General features: G+C 42.3%; 1 protein-coding gene across 1 annotated transcript in view; it reads right to left on the reverse strand.

Annotated features, from left to right (window-relative positions):
• Positions 1 to 20,842, reverse strand: part of LOC309822327 (huntingtin) — a gene marked incomplete at its 5' end in the record, with an annotated part of 99,874 nt that overhangs the window by 76,098 nt on the left and 2,934 nt on the right. Inside the window, 13 exons of the mRNA XM_082654040.1 lie at positions 375 to 495; positions 1,525 to 1,671; positions 4,027 to 4,127; positions 4,378 to 4,441; positions 5,444 to 5,583; positions 6,635 to 6,732; positions 6,831 to 6,989; positions 7,802 to 7,939; positions 8,191 to 8,302; positions 9,948 to 10,066; positions 10,324 to 10,447; positions 13,384 to 13,736; positions 18,390 to 18,470. Of these exons, the coding sequence (XP_082510166.1) occupies positions 375 to 495; positions 1,525 to 1,671; positions 4,027 to 4,127; positions 4,378 to 4,441; positions 5,444 to 5,583; positions 6,635 to 6,732; positions 6,831 to 6,989; positions 7,802 to 7,939; positions 8,191 to 8,302; positions 9,948 to 10,066; positions 10,324 to 10,447; positions 13,384 to 13,736; positions 18,390 to 18,470 (1,757 nt within the window). The remainder of the gene's footprint in view (positions 1 to 374; positions 496 to 1,524; positions 1,672 to 4,026; positions 4,128 to 4,377; positions 4,442 to 5,443; positions 5,584 to 6,634; positions 6,733 to 6,830; positions 6,990 to 7,801; positions 7,940 to 8,190; positions 8,303 to 9,947; positions 10,067 to 10,323; positions 10,448 to 13,383; positions 13,737 to 18,389; positions 18,471 to 20,842) is intronic.

Raw genomic sequence — 20,842 nt, forward strand, 5'->3', positions numbered from 1 at the left:
TTATGTCTTCCTAGACTGGCTGATTGATTGATTGACTGATTTTAACTTTTTGGCCGCGACGCGCGGCTTGTGGGATCTTAGTTCCCAGCCAGGGACTGAACCCAGGCCCGCGGCAGTGAAAGCGCCAATTCCTAACCACCGGACCGCTGGGGAGTTCCCCTGGCTGAATTTTTTTACAATGAACATATTTAATGTTCAGAAAAAAAAAAGTTGTTTCCATTCCCATTGGAATAAACCCAGGTTTTATTCACAGAAGCACAATTTCTTAGTAAGCCGCACATATAAGAGCTCTAATACAAGCATCCTACCGTTAAGAACTGACCACACAAACTACTGAAAAGTAACCTCATTAAGACCAACCAAAAGAGTCTTACTGTGAGCGCCCTCGTGGTTGATGTGATTAGCTCATGAGAAACTGCTGCAATGACTCTCGAAAGGTTATTTTCCATAGTGACGTCTGTTATGCTTGGTAGTAGGTTATAGCCTCTATATATTCTAATGAGAAAGAGACGTGGAGACTTATAATCTACCACTGAAGCTTATGACATTTTCAAAATTCAAATGGCACTTAAAATTTTAAGATTAAAGGCTACAAGAGGTTAAAGCAGTCTTGACTTTTAAGTTAAAGAAAGACTGGGAATAAAGGTGGTCATTATTCTAGGAAAATGGCTGCGATCACCCCTCTCCTCCTCCAGTTCCCAACACCACAGCACTGGAGCAATGCTCTCTTCGACACAGCCTTGCCTGCAATCTCTCTACGTGTCCAAAGCTGCCCATTTTTCAAGCTTTAAGTTAAAAGAAATCCTTCATGAATCTACTCCTGATTCTGGACAAAAGAAAGTCCTTTCCCACTACAGTACTGCCACTTTTCCATACTCCATTCCTGGCACGTGTCAATTTCAGTCCCTCCTTGTAGTTACATACGAATTCTAATTCCCCAACTAGATAAATGAAGCCCAGGTAGGATTAGCGTTGATTCACTTTTGTTTCCCTCAGTGTCCTGTCCTCAACAATAAAAAACACAGTCTATGTTAGTCTTCTAGTCTAAAAGACACAGAAAAGAATGGGCTGTGTACAACCATTTGAAATTGTATATAAAAGACTCTCACAAAAAAATGTGAATAATAATAATTGCACATCACTGAACTAGCGATAACCCTAAATAACACTGACACTCTTTAACAACCTGCTCACCTAAACATTAATGTCATGATATAACTATACTCTTCATAGGTAACACAAATATAGTGAAAATTTTAAGGACAAATTTTTAGAGAAGACATAGCATTAGAGTCCTAGAGAAAAATACAGCTGTCGGTATGTGGCTCATAACAAACGATCATACGATTTACGAGGTCACTGCTGTGTGGCTGCAGCAGAGCTTAAATAAAGAGGCGGGGTGGTAGACCCTGAAAAAGAGAAGCGCCCCATCAAGGGAGGAGCGCCTATTCCAAGCGTTTTCTCTAGAAAACACGAGGCTTTAGAGTGAGCCCAGGGCACGCTTTCCTCGGCTAGCAGGGGTACCTGGTTATGGTGCTGGCGGAGAAGTGAGACGGAGGCTGCGCCTCGTGCATGAGAGGCTTCAGGTGAACGCTGCTTTGACCTCTCGCCATGGCCACGACTGCGTCAGCCTGTCCTTGGTCGCACTTATAAAACAGCTTCGGGACAAGCCTGACATAAAAGCAAGGTTTATTTTCCTTAGAAAGTACCTGAAACCCACCTGTGATCCCCTCCCTCCGGCTACCCAAAGACACTTCCTTCGTCAGGGGAATTAAGAGCAGAGGCTCCGATCGCAGGGCTACTCCCCCACACACCCGCTCTGAAAAGACCAGGCGCTGGACTCTCTTCCTGTCTGTCATACAGTTACATACATCTCTCTACACATAATTAAATGCTTTGATTTAAAAAACCTTGAAAGTTCTCTTTCTAACCATCTTGATCAGCGTCAACAAGTGCGTGAAGCCAAGGTGCACAGGAAGCACTGAGTACAGGGCAGATCTGAATGCCAGGGGCTGTCCCTTACTCTCTTCTGCAATTTTGTCTGCAAAACCGTCCCACACACTCCCAGGTGCAGAGCTCCAGCTGAGGTCCCTCACAAATCCAAAGTGAACTCAGAGGCACAATGCAGGGGGCACATGGGCGCCTCCCTGCAATCAGCGCTCGGCACACGCCCTGTGTGAGCACTCACACGCCTACAGACGGGCCCATAACTTTTAGAAACAGTCAACTGTTTTATCACATTAGTTTGCAAACCCAGTGTCTTTACTTAAAGTCTCTTTCCTCCATGAAGACCTGGTCATAAGTATAATTTTTTCCTAAGGTTTAATAAACTACTATCATTCACAGAAAATGGTAAAGATCCAAGATCTTTGATCAAGTAAGTTATATAAATCCAGTTAAATCCATGAAAAGGTACACCTCACAAGTAACCAAAGAAATGCAAATGACCGCATTGAAAACCGAAAGAATATCCACCGAAATGTAACTGGTTTTCTTTTGAGCAGTTTGATTACAAAGATTTTTATTTCCTCCTTTACATTTTTCCTAAATTTTGTTCAGTAAACATTACTTTTAAAACAAGATAGAAGTTACTTTAATAGGAAATACCAATGAGTGCCTGAACAACTGACACATATTTAACTTCTTTTGAAATACTGTTTTGGTGAGAAGAATCAGGCACAATCCTATTCTGGGAGTGGGAGCATAAACTGATCTGTTTCTGGACAGTAATTTCACAATAAGTACCAAAACCCATAAAAATCCACTTCTAGGTATCTACCCATGAGAAATGAAAAGCATGATTCATTGTAGTCAAAAAGTGAAAATAATAATACCACCTGGTGAAGGTATAAATAAGAGTATTATCTATGTAACAGAATACTATTCAACAATGAAAGGAACAAACACACCACGTAGCATGGACAAATCTCAAAAACTAGGCAAAAGAAGCCAGACGCCAAAGTCCCATCTGTTTATTATGTGACCTCATTTATATAGAACGTGTAGAAAAGGCAAACCTCTAAAGTCAGGAAACAGATTAGTGGTTGCCTGTGGCCAGGTGGGAATTGGGAATTATTGCAAATGGGCACAAAAGATCTTTTTGAGATGATGGAAATGTTCTAAAATTGGATTGTGGTGAAGGTTGCACAACTCTGTAAATTTACCAAAACTCATTTAACTGTACACTTAAAATGAGTAAATTTTAGAGATATAAAATTATACCTCAATAAAGCTACTAGGGAAAATCAGAAAGCTTGCCTGGCCTAGTAATTCAACTTCCAGGAATTAATTCTAAGAAAAAAAATTACACAGAAACATTTATGTATAACAACAGTCACTGAACCATTATTCATTATTTAAATCAATAAAGATTTAATATCCAACCAAATAATATTTATATAAAAATTTATCACAACTACATAGTGAAAAAGAGGCCACTAACTAAAAAACTTTTTAAACAATATTTACAGGCTTTATTTATCTCACACTATATGAAATGTCATGCACTTCAGTACGGAAATATGAATATATTTGAATAGAGGGTGCCGCCCCAGACAACAATGCCAGTTGAAATTTCTTTTTTAGAAGAGTATTTCCAACAGGAAGATGCTAATAATACATTATGTGGAAATTATCAGATAACAGAACTGCATGTACATTTTGTCCCAATTTTGAAAAAGAAACTTGTACACAGGATATACAGGAAAAAATGTTAACAGTGGTTATCTCCAATAGTAGAACCGAAGGTGATTTTTCCAGTGCTAGTCTCCATATTTCAAAATTCTGGCCATGAAAGTGCATTACTTTTATAATATGAAGCTAGTACTTTGTTGTTTAAATTTCCATTTTAGACCCTTAAGGTAGTGAAAAATACCTTTTTTGATAGTTTAAGAGTAGCTGACTGTGAGCTCAAAAGATTTAGGAATACTGCCCCATGTCCTCTGAATTTTCCCCTCTCTTCCCATTCTCATATCATTTAGTACTTTAACCAAGAAAGTGAAAAGAGATAAAATACTTGGTAAGTACCTCGTTAACGAAGCTGCAGCAACGTGGCGCACCCTGGGGTCTTCATCTCCAAGCAAATAGATGACAATGTTATTGAGCACTCGTTCTTGCAGTTTTAAAAGCTTTGGAAAGAAGGATAATAAAAACAGATATATTAACTAAGTTTTAGGTCAGATATTTTGGAAAGCCAGTGAGGAAGAACTCAACATCACCAGTCCTAAAGTCACGCATACAATCACAACTTTCATGATGTCAATAAATACTTCATGTGAAATAAATCTAGGACAGAATGCATTCCAAGACATTCTACTCCACTAGGAAAGTGCACTTCCTGGAAGTTAAATCACGGCCTCACAAAAATGAAGGGCTTACCCCTGTATAATGATGGGCCCTTCTGTGTAGGTTTTCTGCTTTTGCCTCCAAAAAGCTCACCAACCTAACACAAAAGAACATATTTCACAATGAAACAATTTAGTTACTGAACAAACACCCGCTGATGGCCTGCACGACTGACAGAGCAAGGAAGACGGCCGGTTCCAGCACATTAACCAAGAGCCAGGGAAGGCTCTGAGGCAGCCTTGCTTAAAACAGCAGAAAGACTCATGTTTTCCAAACAAGTAGAATTTACACTGCTCTCCTGACTCCAGACTCAGTCAGACACTGCTCAGGAAACTATTTTCCTTCAAAATGGATATGAGCAGCTGTTATTTTGAAAGACCCAAGTGCCCTACAGAATCAGCTCAGAGGGGCAGACTGTGGGGAGGGGGCTGAGACTCTGGCGCCTCCCCAAGACCGGAAGGTCCCCGCCCGCCCCGCTCAGGGTCCTGTCTGTGAGGCGTAGGTGAAAGCAACCCCGACTTCATGGAGATGTTGTGAGGTTGAGAGAAGGTAACCCACAGAGGTCACCTAGCCCAGCCTGGCACGCAACAAGCACTCTATAAATGGCGGCTTAAAAGCACAATATTCCCGGACAATAAAGGACCATTTCCCGTCTAAAAGAAAGCATGGAGAGAAATCATCTGGAAAGAAAATTTACTCTTAGAAAATGAAAACTGCAAGGCATCAGAAGTTATTTTTAGCTGCAACACAATACAGATCAGCTAAGTTCAGTACAGTGCTAAGTACACTCGTTTAAACAAGCACAAGTGACACAAGCTTCACTGTCTTAGAAGTTCGAGCTCTTTTATTCACACCACCCAGAACACCTAGATGACTAAGACTACTGGAAAACCCCACTCCTCTGCCTGTACGTAAACATTCCAGGAAGGGGGCAAAGTCAAGGAGGAGACGGGCAGCGGTAGCCGTGCAAACCACTCCGATGCTGACACGGGTCACTTGATAAGCGTCACTACTGGCACCAGCGGACCGGGTCTTCCAACGCCTGTTCAGACTTGGGAGCGGCTGTGGTTCGCCGACCCACCGAGCCCGACTCACTCACCTGAAGTCGATCTCTGCCACGGTCTCCAGAAGCTCCGTCCTCACCAGCCAGTAGGAGCTGCTCCGCAGGGCCAGCATGTCGGTGAGGAGCTGCAGCCCCCACTCGCTGTAGCTGCTGCTGCAGAGACTCATGACGCAGAGCTGGAAGGCACAGCGGGCGGCAGGTGGGCCTCCGCCGACCCCTCCCACGCCGACCCCTCCCACCGTCCCCGCTCCGTCTTCCTTTAACAGCGACAGGGATGCTGCCCTGTTTCCACATCTCTCAGAAACACTTATCATATACACTCACCTCCATAAACTCGAGTTGCAAAGTAAATGTGTCCCTTCCACAAAACCGTTTTCTTCCCCGTCTCTGCCTCTACCCTGGCCTCTCCTCCCAGACACCAGCCTCGCCATCACCGACCACGCGCCACACCGCCACCACCAAACCCGAGCTCAGCCACGCGCCCAGCACACGGGACACAGCACCCGAGCCCTTCCTGACGTGACCCTGCCCTTGGCCGCACGAGCGGACAGGACGGGGCTTCCGAGGCTGCACCCTCCCCCGAGCCCTGAGCACACTCGTGGGCAGTTCCACACACGGCCTGCTGCCTGCCGCCAACCCCCTTCCTTCTGCTCCAGCAAAGACAGACTGACTGAAACTTGGCAAACAACTCGCACTGAGGAACAATTCTGGCCGGGCCAAAGGGACGGTATCCCATAAATCTGACAATTGTAGGGTTTTTGTTTTGATTTTTACTGGTTAACTTGGACTGCTGTTGACTAGCCAGTTGTGATTTATGAACCAGCTGATATAAAGTTTCCTACCACATAAAGGACTGGGGCTCTCCTTCGACACAAAAAACAAAGGGGATTAAATAACCCCTATGCCTCACTTTAACTCTATCCATTCTATGGGACTGAAAGAGTTGTTGGTTTTTTAATTCAACAGGTTTTACGCTTAATGTGAGCAAGGTACAGACACCCTTTAGGGAAGGTATACTTCAAACAAATATTCTGAGATTTAAATCAAAGTCTATTAAACCTTAACTGTTGGCAATGTTTTCCTTCTAAGGCTGAGTGGTGGATACACAGATGTTTATTATTGTTCAGAATATCTGGAAATATTTAATGTTAAGCTCCAATTTTAACTGTAACATTGGTAAAATTTCCACTAATCAAAGAAGTGATTTCCACAAATGACTATGCTCACCCTCACAGCTGTACAAGCCAACTTGCAAGTAACAGAAGATTCGTCCTTCAAAGTTTTCTGCAGCAGGGGAATGCAGTCCGCCAGAGAAAATGTATTTCCTGATCGGAAAAGCAAGGAACAAACACCTTCATGTGAACCTGAACGTGAGAATGCCATCTGGAAGAGACAACACTGAAAAATGAACACTCGACGTTACCTGTCAGGGTTCTGACGGTGCCCATCCAGTCTCCCACGTGGAAGCGGGACCTGCTGAGGATGGAGGAGACAAGGGTCCCACAGAGGATAGCTGTGGCTCCTCTGACCTGCGGGTCCCCATGGTCGATGTAGTTCAAGATGTCTGACACGTACTGCTCCTCTGTGGAGAGAGACGGCCGGCCACTGTACAAGTCCCTACCGTCAACTTTCTAACTCAGGGCAAAGGCTGAATTCTCAGGAAAGAAAAAGAGGGCGAGGCAGTGATCCTAATCTAGAAAAGACTTGAATATAATAACCATCAGTGGTAAAAACGTTTCGGGGTTTAAAGATTCTATATTCATCCTTCAACACAATAGATTTTCTGGATTATAATTCCAGGTTGTCAGCCAATAATCAAAATTCCAAGGTTTCATCTCAAAAAATTATTAGAGAACCTCAAACTTGTCCATACTTACCTAATATAAATTCAAAAGCATGGGTTGTCCCCTTGCCCAAGGAAAGACAGAGAGCAGGCAGGAGGATAACTTTAGGGGAGCGAGTCTTCCCACCATTCACTGTATCGTGAGAATACACCCCAGAACGTGCATGACAGGAGACTGGCTCGCTGCTGCCCCAGCTGGTCTCGGTGCCCACTGGCTCTGAGTGTGAACACCTGGCCTGGGTGGTGTGGCCCAAAGCCATTTTGATTATATACAATTTGTGCTTTTGGTATAAATCCAATTCATATGCAAATAAGCTCTGCCGTTCCCAGATTTCTATCGCTTTGTTTTATGTGTTTCAACTAAACGCTGCATCTATAGGGGGTCCAGGAAGCTAAAAACATGACTGTGTGTTTTATGGAGAACACCCCTCAAATGCCGCAAATCAGCTAAGAAAACTTAGTGCTCTAAAACTAAAATAGTCAAGACGGTTTGAAATAGTTTTCAAAATAATGACTGAACGTGAGGAATAAGATACAAACTTTGAACGTACCAGGGTATTCCATGGTGTCAAGCGGTGCTCTGTAAAGTCTGCCGAAGAAAGATTCAGGGTGAAGGGCCACAGCAGCTCCAACACAGCTGAGCGCCAGTGCCTTCACGCTGACCCTCACATCCCTGTCCGGAACCAAGGCTGCAAACAAATACACCTGGGTCACCTTCAGCTTCAAAGCAGCACATATCTAGCTTCCAAATACACAAAACTAGACCCACTAAACCAGCTGCTCCCGTCTTCCCCTCCCTCCCGCTCCGGTCAGTGAAAACCAAAGCTCGTCCCCAGATTCTACTCTGTCTGCTGCAAACAGGCACGAAGCTGGTTCCCAAGATGACCTCTGAAACCTAAAGTCATTCCCTTCAACTCTGCACCTGCCTTTCTACACTTACCGTGTTTTTCCCCAGTTAGCAAAAATGAAGCGGACAGAAGGCGGACACAATGGACAAGAGGAGCAGAATCTTCATCACTGGACTGGCCAATGTCGCCTTTGATCCGGCAGGGCTGGAACAGAAAAACTGACACTTGTTTGTCTTATAATCACGGAACCCACCCATTGATTCGTTAGTTCATCCAACAAATAGTTCCAGAACAGCAGCTGTGCCAGGCGCTTGGGATGCAGAGACGCCTACATTCACCCACAGGTGCCCAACCTCACGGGCCACGGCAGAGCAGAATCAGACCAGCCAGAGGGAGTCCTGACCCGGGGCCATGTGGGCTGTGGCAGGGCTGAGCCCAATGTGCAGGGAGGGAGCCACACAGGAGGGCAGCTGAGACCTGGCATCCGGGGGAAGCTCCTTGGGCAGAGGAAAGAGCCTGGGGGAGCCCAAAGCTGCAAGGGGTGGGCCTGGTGCGAGGGGGCCCAGAAGGAACAGCCGAGGTCGCTACAGCGACTGAGCATCATGGAGGGACTAAGTACAAAACACTACTTCTTGCCCTCAAGGAATTTAAAATTAGCTGGGAATACAGGACACTTACATGGAAAAGGTAAGCAAGAGAGATAATTTTAAAATAGTTCAATGGACAAGTGAGCAGCAACAAAAAAACCCGAACAACCTGATTAAAAAATGGGCAAAGGACTTGAATAGACATTTTCCAAAGAAGGCATATGAATGGCCAATAAACCCATGAAAAGATGCTCAACATCACTAATCAGGGAAATTCAAATCAAAGCCACAGTGATACACCACTTCACACCCAGTGTGATGGCCACTCTCAAAAAGAGCAGAAAACAGCAAGTGCTGGCGAAGATGTGGAGAAAATGGAATGCTGGTGCACTGTGGGTAGGAACGTAAAATGGTGCAGCTGCTGCGGAAAACAGTACAGTGTTTCCTCAAAAAATTAAAAACGGAACTATCACATGATCCAGCAATTCCACTTCTGACATATACCCTAAAGAAATGAAATCAGGGTCTTGAAGAGGTATTTGTACACTCACTGATAATAGCATTATTTACAACAGACAAAATGTGGAAGTAACCCAAGTGTCCATTAAGAGATGAGGAGAAAGAAAAGCAAAATGTAGTACACACGTTCTGACACCTGCTACAACACGGATGAACCTTGAGGACATTCTGCTGAGTGAAACAAGCCGGTCACAAAAGGACAAATCCCGCATGGTTCCACGTATATGAGGTCCCTAGAGTCACCAAATCCATAGAGACAGAAAGCAGAATGGTGGGTGAGAGGGGCCGGGGGCCGGGGGAACGGGAGGTTAGTGTCTAATGGGGACAGAGTTCCAGTTTGGGAAGATGGGAAAAGTTCTGTGGATGGATGGTGGTGACGGCTGCACAACAGTGTGAATGCACTTAATACCACTGAACTGTACACTTCAAAATGGTTACGACGGTAAATTTTGTTATGAGTGTTTTACCACAATAAATAAACAAACAAACAAATCAATTCAATGGAACAAAACCAAGAATGTTGCAAGGCCATGCATGACCACCAGATGGTGAGGACGCGCTCACACCTGGAGAGGCAGAAAAGCAGAGCAGACCCGGGAAGAGGTCAATACGCGAAGGGGAGACAGCTGAGCAAAAGCTCAGCGACGGGAAAGCCAAGAGCGTGGTGGACAGGCAGCACCAGGGCACTGCCGAACGCTCACGGGAGCTCGGGATGCTGAGCAGTCTCGGCCTAAGTGTCTCACCTTGTTTTCTGGATCTCCTGGCTCAGCAGCTTCATCTCTTGAGACAAATTTATCTATACTGCTGTCAGATGGCTGCCTGCTGTGGCCCATGCTTTGCAACAAATGTGCTTGTTGAAGGGCTTCAAAATCAGAGAAAGAGAGGTTAAGTGACAAGTTTCCAATTAAAACACAAATACACATATTTACAAAAAGTCAATAGGAAACCACAGGACTTAGATTAAAAAAGGGATAATAACTTCTCAATTGATTTTCCTCATTTGCTATTTACACCTCAGGAAACAAAGACACCAGGAGATTTCTTCTCGGAAGCTGAGATATAAGAGGTCAGGGTTGAAGACAAGGCCGCTCCGTAGTACATGGCCTGAAGTCAACGTACCGATGGAAGAGTTTCTGAAAGCCTCCGCGTCTTCATCAGGAAGAACCACAGCAGCGTCCTCGTCCTCGTCCTGGGGCTGCCCCACTTGCATCCCTGGGTACTGGCTGTCGGCACCATCTAATACCTAAACAGTTCAAGAGGGGCTGTGAGGGTTCTGAAGTGCGACCACCGAGGGGCAAGCCCTCCAACGTGGAAGGCAAAAGCAAAGCCCCACAAATAACACGGACCACATCTCACATGCCAACACGAAGGTCACTTCTTCAAGTACACATGGGTGCGTGCGTGTACATTATCAAGAGCTGACTGACCACGCATTACTGCTACATTATAAAAAGCTTTTGTAACTCTAAAAATTCCAAAACAATTCCAATCTGAACATTTCTCTTTTTGATTACAAAAAGAAAAAAAATCCAAACAAAAGTCTTTGTGTTCACAAGCAAATTTTACAGTAAGTCAAAAATGAGGAAAAATCTTTTAGACAAAAGTCTACCAATAGGTTATCCCCTAAACTGTTAGAAATGACCCAACTAAGTTTTGGGCACAATATTTCATATATTTAGCCATATATGTGGGTTATGATTTCATACAGCAAAATTTTTCACATCCAATTGTAATTGACCTGAAAAACTGAGTGATGTACCTTCAGTATGCAAGTTAAATTATTACTGAAATAAATTCTATATCATTTAAAAAATCATCCCAAATCCCTCCAGTTAAATTAAAAAGAAACTGAGCTACTTGCTCAAAAACAACCAAGAAAGAAATGATTTCCTCCACTCTCCAGACTGTTTTAAAAAAAAAAGAACCCACACAGGTTAAAATGAGAAGTTTCACCACAATAAAAAACAACATTTTTTGAATATCATACTACACCCCAGGCAGGCTCAAAAGTAATTACATGTATTATTTCCCTTATCCTCATAAGCCTTAACAACATAAGTACTGTCATCCTCTTCATTTCGTGGATAAGAAAACTGAGGCAAGAAGGGCCATAACTGTGCTAGGCTACACAGCTTGTAAATGGCCGAGGCAGAATTCTCATCGTGGTGGGCTCCCTCCAAGACAAGCCCCGAACTGGGCTATCTCATGAGGACAATCCCGACCCCCTACAGTTGGCTTATTTTTCTCTATGGCACTTATTGCTATCTGACTATGTGTTTATTTACCTGTTGATTACTGGCTCATCATCTGCCCCACCCACACAGGCACACACTCTAGAACAGAGGCAGGCAAACTACATCGGTGTGCCAAACCTGGCCCACCAGCTGTTTTTGTAAATAAAGTTTTATTGGAACACAGTCATGCACGTTCATTTACATATTTACGGCTGCTCTGGCACTTCAACAGCACAGATGAGTATACAACACAGGTCATATGGTTCACAAAGCCAAAGATATTTATTATCTGGCCCTAAATGGGAAGAGTTTGAGGAGTCCCACTCTAAAATACTAGCTTTGGGCTTCCCTGGTGGCGCAGTGGTTGAGAATCTGCCTGCCAATGCAGGGGACACGGGTTCGAGCCCTGGTCTGGGAAGATCCCACATGCCACGGAGCAACTAGGCCCGTGTGCCGCAACTACTGAGCCTGCGCTCTAGAGCCCATGAGCCACAACTACTGAGCCTGCGCGTCTGGAGCTTGTGCTCCGCAACAAGAGAGGCCACAACAGTGAGAGGCCTGCGCACCGTGATGAAGAGTGGCCCCCACTTGCCGCAACTAGAGAAAGCCCGTGCACAGAAACGAAGACCCAACACAGCCAAAAATAAATAAATAAATTAATTAATTAAATTAAAAAATATATATATTAGCTTTGTGTGAGCAGTTTTGTATGTTGTGCCCTCTACTTCATCTGCGGCTTGTAGGACAATCCCTGGAACATAACAGATGCTCAGTACATTTGTTCAGCCAATAACTAATGACTAAATAAAGGACATGGAAGCACCTCATAAATCAGAAAGAACTCTGCCAGTGTGAGAAGCATCAAGGGAAGAGGTTTAGTTCCCTGCAGGCTACAGCCCGGCGTGGGTCCCTGGCCCAGCCCTACCACACAACATACAGCTGCTGCAGCACTCCCAGATGGGAGGCTTTCACAACCTCCTATGGTCATTCAGTCCTACTTCTAGCAAACCTGCCCAGAAATTATCTACTGTGAAAAGGCAAGATGAAAGCTGGTGCAATAAGCAAACAACAGAAACTTCCTCCGCACACTTAACGTGCTGCTGAGCCCAGCGCTTTCCCAACCTTCTCTTCTCCCAGCCTACTGGTTAGCACTCTTCACCCTTTCCTGACTTAGAATCATTTCCCACCGTTCCCGTTATCTGTCCTATCCTCCTCCAGGTCTTCTAGTTAAAAACCCCAACCGTGAGCCCCCTTCTCCAGCCGAGTAAGCGGCAATCCACTCGGCCATTAGGAACCACATCCACGTGACAGGTGGAGAGCTGCCAGTGCTTTAGCTCATGATTTGTAACGCACAGTTTCTGTATTCATTTAAGTAAAATATACATATATATTTTTAATAAAATGCATTCAATAGTAGCAAAACAACAGTACAAACTGTTTCAATAAAATGGCGCTGTAAAATCTGGCATATACCTGTAGCAAACCTTAGACCACTCTTGAGGCGCTTCTTGTCCACTAACTCAGATAAGAGGCCCTCAGAGCCATGCTCAAGATGGGACATGTTGTAAAAGGTTTTGAAAAGTCAAAAAGGGTTAAAATAACGCACAGTATTAATGTTATTAATCATCCTGCATTAAGACCACAGGTCTGTTAATAACAGCCTCCTCAAGGACTTTCAAAATAATGACTTAACCTGTGCCCAACAAGATATTAAGAAACTTTTAATGCACTTGTGACCTCCACGTTCGGCACAAAAGACACTGGGCTGTTTCCTTCAGTGAAGGACTCAGATGGGGCCGAGCTGCCTGTTAAGGATCTGAGCTGGTGACCTCTACACTATTATCAGTGGGTCAGATGAATGGAGTGAGCCAGCAGGAGGGTCCAGGTCTGGGCCTCCAGGGAAGGCCCCTCTGAAGAAACCGGGCTGCCCCCTCCAACCACTCACAATTTCAGAACTGTCGGAAGGGGTCACGGCTGAATCGGGCCCCTCGGTGGTGGTCTGGGAGCTGTCACTGATGGGAGAGGAGGCCTGGGTCCCATCGTTCAGGTCCATGGCAGGGTCAGACGGGACGGCGCTAATCTGGCTGGAGCTGTGGCTCAAGATGTCCTCCTCGTCCCCGTCAGTGGCACCACTCGTCAAGTCACAGCCGGTCAGATCCACCGAGTCCGTCTGAAGTGTGTGCTGTGACCGGGGCTGCTCAGTGATGATGTCGTGACCCACAGAGTCGGCAGCTGAGCCAGGAGTGGAGACCCCAGAAGAGGCAGCCAGCTCACCACCAATCTCACCCTTGACTGAGGCTGAAGACAAAGAAACACTCATTCTTCAAAGGGTCAGGAAAAGCACTCAATACGGGATCAGATATTTGCAAAATACCCCAAAGTTCACTATCAGCAAATGTTTTAACTGCAAGAAGCCCTGAAATACAGTGAAAATATGAACTACTCAATTTCAAAAGCAAGACAACAGTGCATCCTTCAAACATGTTTACTGTATTATTTACTTACCTTTTACTATATTACAGTATTGATAAAATAAGGATCACAAGTAGATATTTTTTAAGTGCTGTGAATATTCTCAAATGGCATTCCAGTGCAAAACCTGAACCCTGCCCAGCAACATTGCCACCTCCAGTTCTTAAGCAACTGGTCCAGCCTGAGCGTGGAGCAGCGACAAGACTTAGGCGATTCCTAGGCAGCCTGGTCAGGGGCACAGGCTGGGTGGTCACAAATGCCTGGAGCAGGGCTTCCCTGGTGGTGCAGTGGTTGAGAGTCCGCCTGCCGATGCAGGGGACAGGGTTCGAGCCCTGATCCGGGAAGATCCCACATGCCACATAGCAACTAAGTTCGTGCGCCACAACTACTGAGCCTGCGCTCTAGAGCCCAAGAGCCAACACTACTGAAGCCTGCGTGCCTAGAGCCCGTGCTCCACAACAAGACAAGCCACTGCAATGAGAAGCCCGCACACAGCAACTAAGAGTAGCCCCCGCTCGCCACAACTAGAGAAAGCCCACGCACAGCAACAAAGACCCAACGCAGCCAAAAATAAATAAATTTATTTAAAAAAGCAAAAAACAAAAAAAACCCAAATGCCCGGAGCTCTAAGCAAGCAGTGCTCTTGGAGATGGGCTTTCCTTCTTCCCAGACCCTGTTCAAGACCTCTAAGCCAGTCCTACTCTCCAGTAGCGTAAAGTTTCACATTTTCCTAGTTTAGTTTTTAAATTCCCATTTAAAAAAAAACAAAAAACAAAACAAACAAACAAAACACCATTATGGGGGCTTCCCCGGTAGCACAGTGGTTAAGACTCTGTGCTCCCAGTGCAGGGGGCTTGGGTTCGATCCTTGATCAGGGAACTAGATCCCACACGCATGCCTCAACTAAGAGTTCATATGCCACAACTAAGGAGCTGGCAAGCTGCCACTAAGGAGTCCACCTGCTGCAACTAAGACCCCGTGCAACCAAATAAATAAATAAGTAAAATTATTTATTTATAAATAAATAAATAAATAAATATACTACCACTACATAAAAATCTACACCAGGCTGTTAGCAGTGTCACTCCTGTAGGCCAGTGGGTCAATGAGCACTTGGGCTTTATAATGTTGTGTATAGCTGCAATTTTTTTGTTGTTTTAACTTTATTTTTGTAAGTTAAAAAATCAATTTCTATTTTGTAGACTAAATCAATAAATAAGTAATCACCACTGAAATCATTCAGATTTTCCTTCCCCAGTATTTCAGCCTCATTTTCAGTTATCTAAAAATATTATTTTGCACAGGGTTATACAACCCAAACCACTCTCATTTAATCCAATTATTAGTATCTTACTAAATACTCATCTTTCACAAGATGAATAAAGAGCTTAGATAACTATTTGTAAACAAATGTAAATTTCTTTCAAGTTAAATTATCCTCAATTTTTTTTAATTGAGGTATAGTTGATTTACAATGTTTCAGGTGTACAGCAGTGATTCAGCTACATGCATATATATATATATTTACAGATTCTTTTCCATTATAGGTTATTACAAGACATTGAATATAGTTCCCTGTGCTATACAGTAGGTCCCTGTTTATCTATTTTATATATAATAGTGTGTATATCTGTTAAACCCAAATTCCCAATTTATCCCTCTCCTGCTCTTTCCCCTCTGGTAACCATAAGTTTGTTTTCTTTGTGAATCTATTTCTGTTTTGTAAGTGAGTTCATTTGTATCATCTTTTTAAGACTCCACATATAAGTGCTAACATACGATATTTGTCTTTCTCCGTCTGACTTACTTCACTTAGTATGATAATCTCTAGGTCCATCCATGTTGCTGCAAATGTCATTATTTCATTCTTTTTTATGGCTGAATAGTATTCCATCGTATATATGTACCACGTCTTCTTTAAGCATTTCTCTGTCGATGGGCATTTAGATTGTTTCCACGTTTTGGTTATTGTAAGTAGTGCTGCAGTGAACATATGGGTGCATGTATCCTTTCAAACCATGTTTTTCTCTGGATATATGCCCAGGAGTGAGATTGCTGGATCATATGGTAGCTCGAGTTTCAGTTTTTTAAGGAACTTCCACACTTCCACTTTTCCGTAGTGGCTGGACCAATTTACATTCCCACCCACAGTGTAGGAGGGATCTCTTTTCTCCACACCCTCTCCAGCATTTATTATTTGTAGACTTTTTGATGATGGCCATTCTGACTGGTGTGAGGTGGTACCTCATTGTAGTTTTGATTTGCATTTCTCTAATGATTAGTGATAATGAATATCTTTTCATGTACCTGTTGGCTATCTCTATGTCTTCTTTGGAGAAATGTCTATTTAGGTCTCTGCCCATTTTTTGATTGGATTGTATATTTTTTTTACATGAAGCTGTATGAGCTGTTTGTATATTTTGGAAATTAATCCCTTGTCGGTCTCGTCACTTGCAAATATTTTCTCCCATTCTGTAGGTTGTCTTTTCATTTTCTTTATGGTTTCCTTTGCTGTGCAAAAGCTTTTAATTCCATTACTCTAGGAAACAGACCCAGAAAAACACTGCTGTGATTATGTCAAAGAGTATTCTGCCTATGTTTTCCTCTAGGAGTTTTATAGTATCTGTTCTTACATTTAGGTCTTCAATCCATTTTTAGTTTATTTTCATATATGGTTTAGAGAATGTTCTAATTTCATTCTCCTACATCTAGCTGTCTAGTGTTCCCAGCACCACTTTATTGAAGAGACTGTCTTTCCTCCATTGTATAGTCTTGCCTCATATGTTGTAGATTAATTGACCATAAGTGTGTGGGTTTATTTCTGGGCTTTCTATCCTGTTGCACTGATCTGTGTGTCTGTTTTTGTGCCAGTACCATACTGTTTTAATTAGTGTAGCTTTGTAGTAGAGTCTGAAGTCAGGGAGGGATTCTTCCAGCTCCATTCTTCTTTTTCAAGATTGTTTTGACTATTCAGGGTCTTTTGTGTTTCCATACAAATTAAAAAAATTTTTTGTTCCAGTTCTGTGAAAAATGCCACTGGTAATTTGATAGGGATTGCACTGAATCTGTAGATTGCCTTGGGGGTATGGTCATTTTAACAATATTGATTCTTCCAATCCAAGATCACAGTATATCTTTCCATCTGTTTATGTTGTCTTCAATTTCTTTCATCAGTGTCTTATAGTTTTTAGAGTACAGGTCTTTTGCCTCCTTAGGTAGGTTTATTCCTAGGTTTTTGTTTTTCTTTTTTTGATGAGATGCTAAACGGGATTGCTTCCTTAATTTCTCTTTCTGACATTTTATTGTTAGTGTATATTAATTTTGTATATTAATTTTGAATCCTGCAACTTTACCAAATTCATTGATGAGCTCTTGTAGTTTTCCGGTGGCATCTTTAGGATTTTTTATGTATAGTATCATCTGCAAACACTGACAGTTTTACTTCTTCCATTCCAACTTGGATTCTTTTTATTTCTTTTTCTTCTCTGATTGCTGTGGTTAGGACTTCCAAAACTATGTTGAATAAAAGTGGCGAGATTGGGCATCCTTGTCTTGTTCCTGATCTTAGACGGAATGCTTTCAACTTTTCACCATTGAGTATGATGTTAGCTGTGCGCTTGTCATATATAGCCCTTATTATGTTGAGGTATGTTCCCTCTGTGCCCACTTTCTGGAGTTTTTATCATAAATGGATGTTGAATTTTTTCAAAAGCTTTCTCTACATCTATTGAGATGATCATATGGTTTTTATTCTTCAGTTTGTTGATGTGGTCTATCACATTGACTGATTTGTGGATACTGAAAAATCCTTGCATCCCTGGGATAAATCCTATTTGACTACATCTATGTTCGTCAATGATATTGGCCTGTAATTTTCTTTTTTTGTGGTATCTTTGTCTGGTTTCAGTATCAAGGTGACAGTGGCCTCATAGAATGAGTTTAGAAGTGTTCCTTCCTCTGCAATTTTTTGGAATAGTTTCACAAGGATAGGTGTTAACTCTTCTCTAAATGTTTGGTAGAATTCACCTGTGAAGCCAACTGGTCCTGGACTTTTGTTTGCTGGGAGTTTTTAAATTACTGATTCAGTTTCAATACTGATAATCGGTCTGTTCATATTTTCTATTTCTTCCTGGTTCAGAGCCTCAGACAATTTTTAATCCCATTTTCCCCCTCACAACCCATGCAATTCATGAGACACTTTACCCACCATCCTCTTCTCAAAAAGACTTATACTCAGGGAGTATAAACCTAATTTTAAAACAGCTTAAACCAGGGAAAACAGCAAACACTTGATGCAAGAAAACACACACACATTTCAAAGTGAACACTACAAAAGACTCCTGAATCATCCACCATTTGAGCAAGCTGGCTTCACTGCTGCCTCCCAGGAGCAAGATCCATGGAGGTGCAGGGGAGGGGAGGAGGTGGGCGCAGCAGGGGAGAGCAAGGAGGACACCACGGCCACTCCGAGAGAGCTACCTGAAAAGGTGGGGCTGCTGCCGTCTGACCTTGACTCAGAGTCATCCTCCAAGGCTGCTGCTTCTCCAAAGAGCACTTTCCCTAGGAAATGATGTAGCGAGAGTCCTTTTAAGCTTGCTAAAAGGACGAACTTTGAAAATCAAATAAATGTACATTCCAAGAGGAATATCGTAAGTATATTTAATTCCTGCTCTCAGTCCATCATTATATATAAGTTCCTTTATACCTCTAGAGTGTGAAACACAAAAAATGCAGAGATATCATACTTAGAGTATTATTAAAGTCAATAAACCTATATGGAAAAAGAATTAAAAGCAACGATTCTCAATCTGTACCACAAAGTACTTTAATAATTAATATTTATTGACTTAGACTACTGTTAATGTTAAATAATTTATATTACTATTTATTTAATCTTAAAAATGGTAAGTTATGGCTAGAACCAATTCTATTAGCCTTTGGAATATTCATGTCATATCTCCAATGGCACATCAAAACTTATATATAAAACTTTTATAGCTAAAAGTCACTTTTATTTTATCTTTTAATCTGCTAGATTTCTATCATTGATAATCAGTACTCAGGTACTGTTATGATCTATGAGGATGGAATAATATTTCATCTTTTGCAAAATCCTAAAAATACATTTCACAGTTCATGGTTTCTAAATTATATTAATAAGAAAAAAAGTAAACAAAAGTCTTAACATGATTTAACTGGGATCATTAAATCATTTTGGTTATATTACATATAAATGTCATTAAACAACACTATCAATATAATTACCGGTAAGTTCCAATTTCTGATTTCACTGCTCTTCAAAGATTAAGTCATAGGGGTGATAACTTCCACAAATCTACACTGATGTGACGTTAAAGCCCTCCCCCCACCCCAGAATAAAGCAAAGGAAACTCAAAATCTAGATGAAACTAACATAGCAACTTCGCTTATCTACTAAATAACAGGGTCCTTTATTACAGAACAAGTGATTTACCTTGAGAAAGCAAATAACATTCCAACCTGTGAATTCAGAGTTAATGAAATCAGTCTCTGTCTTTGGAAACAGTAGTTTGCAAATCTGTTCCAAGGAGTTCTCCCGAAGAGTGGGCAAGGGCCAGGCTGCTGCCAGGATGCCAGGCCACAACCCCCAGCCCTCACCCGTACATTCAACAACAACAACTCTGTTTTTCTCTCTCCTATGTACTGGCAGATTTCACTTGAAAAAAAGAATTCTGCAGCTATGACAGGAAACTGTGAAAACTGCAGCTCTAAATAAAAACAACAACAAAACACTTGAAAAACAAAAAAGAGATTGAGGACAAATTGTATGTCCTGGCCCCCAAGAAAACAAAATACATCTCTACTAGTCAACGAGTCATTTTATCATCATCAGAAAAAGTGACCGAGAAACAAACAAGGCAAGTGCCGGAGAAATCTAGTCACATGCCTAAAAATCTCTTCCTAGTCCAAGAATAGAAAGGCTAGCTTTTCCTGGAACCCTTTCAGTTTTCAAGCAATCTCAGTGTTTTCACCAAAATCTCAAACTTGACTAAGTATCCCACACTATGATGGCCCAAATATTATTAATTCTAAGTACTTCTAGGAAATGCTTACTTAATCCAGTTAAGGCTAGAATATTATTCCTGTTAAGATCCCATTCAATACTACAAATAATATTAGGCATTAGGCTCTCAATTAAATATTCAACTCATGACACACAAAAAAGATTAGTATGTTGTATGTAAAAGATTAGTTGTTATATGTCAATTATACATCAAAAAAAACCCAAAAACGGTATAAGTCTTTTAGGATTTCAAAATAGAAAACAACAGCAATTCTTTCCTATGGAAATCTAGACTGGAACAGAACATAATTGGTGCTATAAGTGATGACGTGTACCAAAGCTATCAGACCATGTCAGACACACTTCGATTAAATAAAAATAAACAAACTGTATCAGAAACTTAGGTATGTACGAAGCTAAATATGTCTGAAAAATGACAACCAGGCCCAAATTCACCAAATAATTAACCAAACATTATTCCTAATACTAAACAAAATTCATTGGGAAGATGAGTTACCTTTATAAACATAACATTCCCTAAAGCAGGAGAAGGCAAACTCCAGCTCACCCAGTTCTGTAAAATAAAGTTGTACTGGAATGAAGTTGCACCCATTAGCTTAGTATTGTCTATGGCTGCCTTCCTGCCACAGGACAGAGTTGAATCATTGCAAAAGAGACAGTAAGGGCCACAGGCTAAAATGGGTACCACCTGGCCCTTTACAGAAAACATTTGCTGACCCCTGGCCTAAAGCATTAGAAATTTATGACAGGGAATTCTGTGGTGGTCCAGTGGTTAGGATACGGTGCTCTCATTGCCGGGGCCCCGGGTTTAATCCCTGGTCAGGGAACTAAAATCCCATAAGCCACGTGGTACAACCAAAAAAAAAAA

The sequence above is a fragment of the Grampus griseus genome, assembly GCF_964374135.1.
Source record: "Grampus griseus genome assembly, chromosome: 4".
In the NCBI taxonomy this organism is placed as follows: Eukaryota; Metazoa; Chordata; class Mammalia; order Artiodactyla; family Delphinidae; genus Grampus; species Grampus griseus.